The sequence below is a fragment of the Aplysia californica genome, unplaced genomic scaffold (assembly GCF_000002075.1).
Source record: "Aplysia californica isolate F4 #8 unplaced genomic scaffold, AplCal3.0 scaffold00034, whole genome shotgun sequence".
In the NCBI taxonomy this organism is placed as follows: Eukaryota; Metazoa; Mollusca; class Gastropoda; order Aplysiida; family Aplysiidae; genus Aplysia; species Aplysia californica.
In genome coordinates, this window is record NW_004797304.1 from 1,874,655 (window position 1) to 1,876,561 (window position 1,907).

Sequence of the window (1,907 nt, forward strand, 5' to 3'; positions counted from 1 at the left end):
AAAACAAGTTTAGAGATAGATACGGTGAAGAGAATGTGTGCTTTAGGGGACAATAAAAACAAGTTTAGAGATAGATACGGTGAAGAGAATGTGTGCTTTAGGGGACAATAAAAACAAGTTTAGAGATAGATACGGTGAAGAGAATGTGTGCTTTAGGTAGTATTAGAAACGAGTTTAGAAAGGGAAACACGTCAGTTGAGAATGATCGCTTTTTTGGTGATGATAGGAACAGTTTAGAGAGGAATACGATGAAGAGAATGTGTGCTTTTGATGGGGATAGAAACGAGTTTAGAGATAGATACGATCAGGAGAATGTGACGATGATGATGATGATGATGATGATGATGAGGATGATGATGATGATGATGAGGAGGATGAGGATGATGATGATGATGATGATGAGGATGAGGATGATGATGATGATGATGATGATGATGATGAGGATGATGATGATGATGAGGAGGATGATGATGATGATGATGATGATGATGATAATGAGTAGAAGCATGTTTCTGGGTGTTCTAGGGTCTGATAAGATAATGGTATAGATTATTAAGTGCATAGAGCTTGCTGTCGAGCGGAGATATGCTTAAAACAAATGCCATTAGGAATCATTTATTTTTATACCTATTTAGATAATTAAAGCTTTAAAACTCTTCTTGGGTAATCAAATTCGCTACCGTAGATTTACATAGTTCTATTCGATATTTTCGGCCGTTCTGAGTTTCTAAGACTATGAAGTCAGAAACAAAATGTTCTCTCTGCTCTATCAAAAATTGTAAGATTATTCGGAATCGTAATCGATATGTTCAAAGAATTGCATTAGAAAAGGCTTGACATGTTGTGAAGCTCAAAAATTTAAACGTCAACTTTCTCCAAGCTAAGCACTGAGTAGATATAACTTTGTCATTTCGAGGGTAGCGAAATGAAGAGCAATAAGGTAAAGATTGCACAGACACTATGCTATAATAATAATAATAAATAATAATAATAATAATAATAAATAGCATTTGTATAGCGCATATCCCCGCTCAACAGCAGGCTCTAAGCGCTTTACACTATATTATTACCCCAGCAGACAACAGAACACTCCGAAAAATTCTCAGCTTCCCGGGAAGCATACAGTGCAAGCAGCTGAAAAGGCGCTCAAACACTAACAAACTGACAAGATCTTTCACTGACTATAGCTGGGTACCCATTCCCACCTGGGTGAAGTGAAGGAAATTCGTGTAAAGTGCCTTTCCCAAGGACACAACGTCGGGCTCCTGACGGGATTCGAACCCACGAACTTACGGTTGCGAGTCCGAGAGCCTAACCACTAGGCCACCGACGCCACGAGACGAATGTGGTTTTTCCCCTTTTTTATGCCTGTGTTTCGCGTCAGCACAGTGAAGTTTTTAGAGAGAGCAAAGAGTAGCGACCATGACAATGCCTAGTGTATGATAATATAATTGGTCACTTTTAAGGACAAGCGGGCTAACCCAGATTTCTGGGGTTTCCAGAAATCTTGACCTATACCAAAAGGTGTGCATTGCCCTACCTATAGGAGAATTTTGATTTCCTTGGTGTGTATATTTGTTTGGTTATAGAGAAAACTCTCCTTGTCTTTTAAAGAAACTGAACAAGGGGCACAAACTTTAACTTCGATTTTCTCAAAACAACATTTTTCGGGATAGCCCTCTTGTGCTTAAAAGCGATCAATTCAAGTATATGGGTTGCCATGACAGGGCCCTGTCTAGGCTCACAATTCAAGCCAATGATCTGTACTTACCACTTGTGATGAAATCTGGGTTTTGCGAGGGCACCATTGGGCTTGTCGGAAGCGGCGATGAAAATGGTGACGTGCTTTGAGCCTGTGGGTCGTTCTTAGGGGCAGAGGAAAAGCCTTGAGGATCTCTGAACGCCAT

At 40.0% G+C, this 1,907-nt stretch overlaps 1 protein-coding gene across 1 annotated transcript in view; it reads right to left on the minus strand.

The window, feature by feature from the left end:
* The window catches only part of LOC118479184 (microtubule-associated protein futsch-like), a 9,556-nt gene extending 7,649 nt beyond the window's left edge, over window positions 1–1,907 (minus strand). The window contains exon 1 of the mRNA XM_035973851.1: window positions 1,768–1,907. Within this exon, the coding sequence (XP_035829744.1) occupies window positions 1,768–1,907 (140 nt within the window). The remainder of the gene's footprint in view (window positions 1–1,767) is intronic.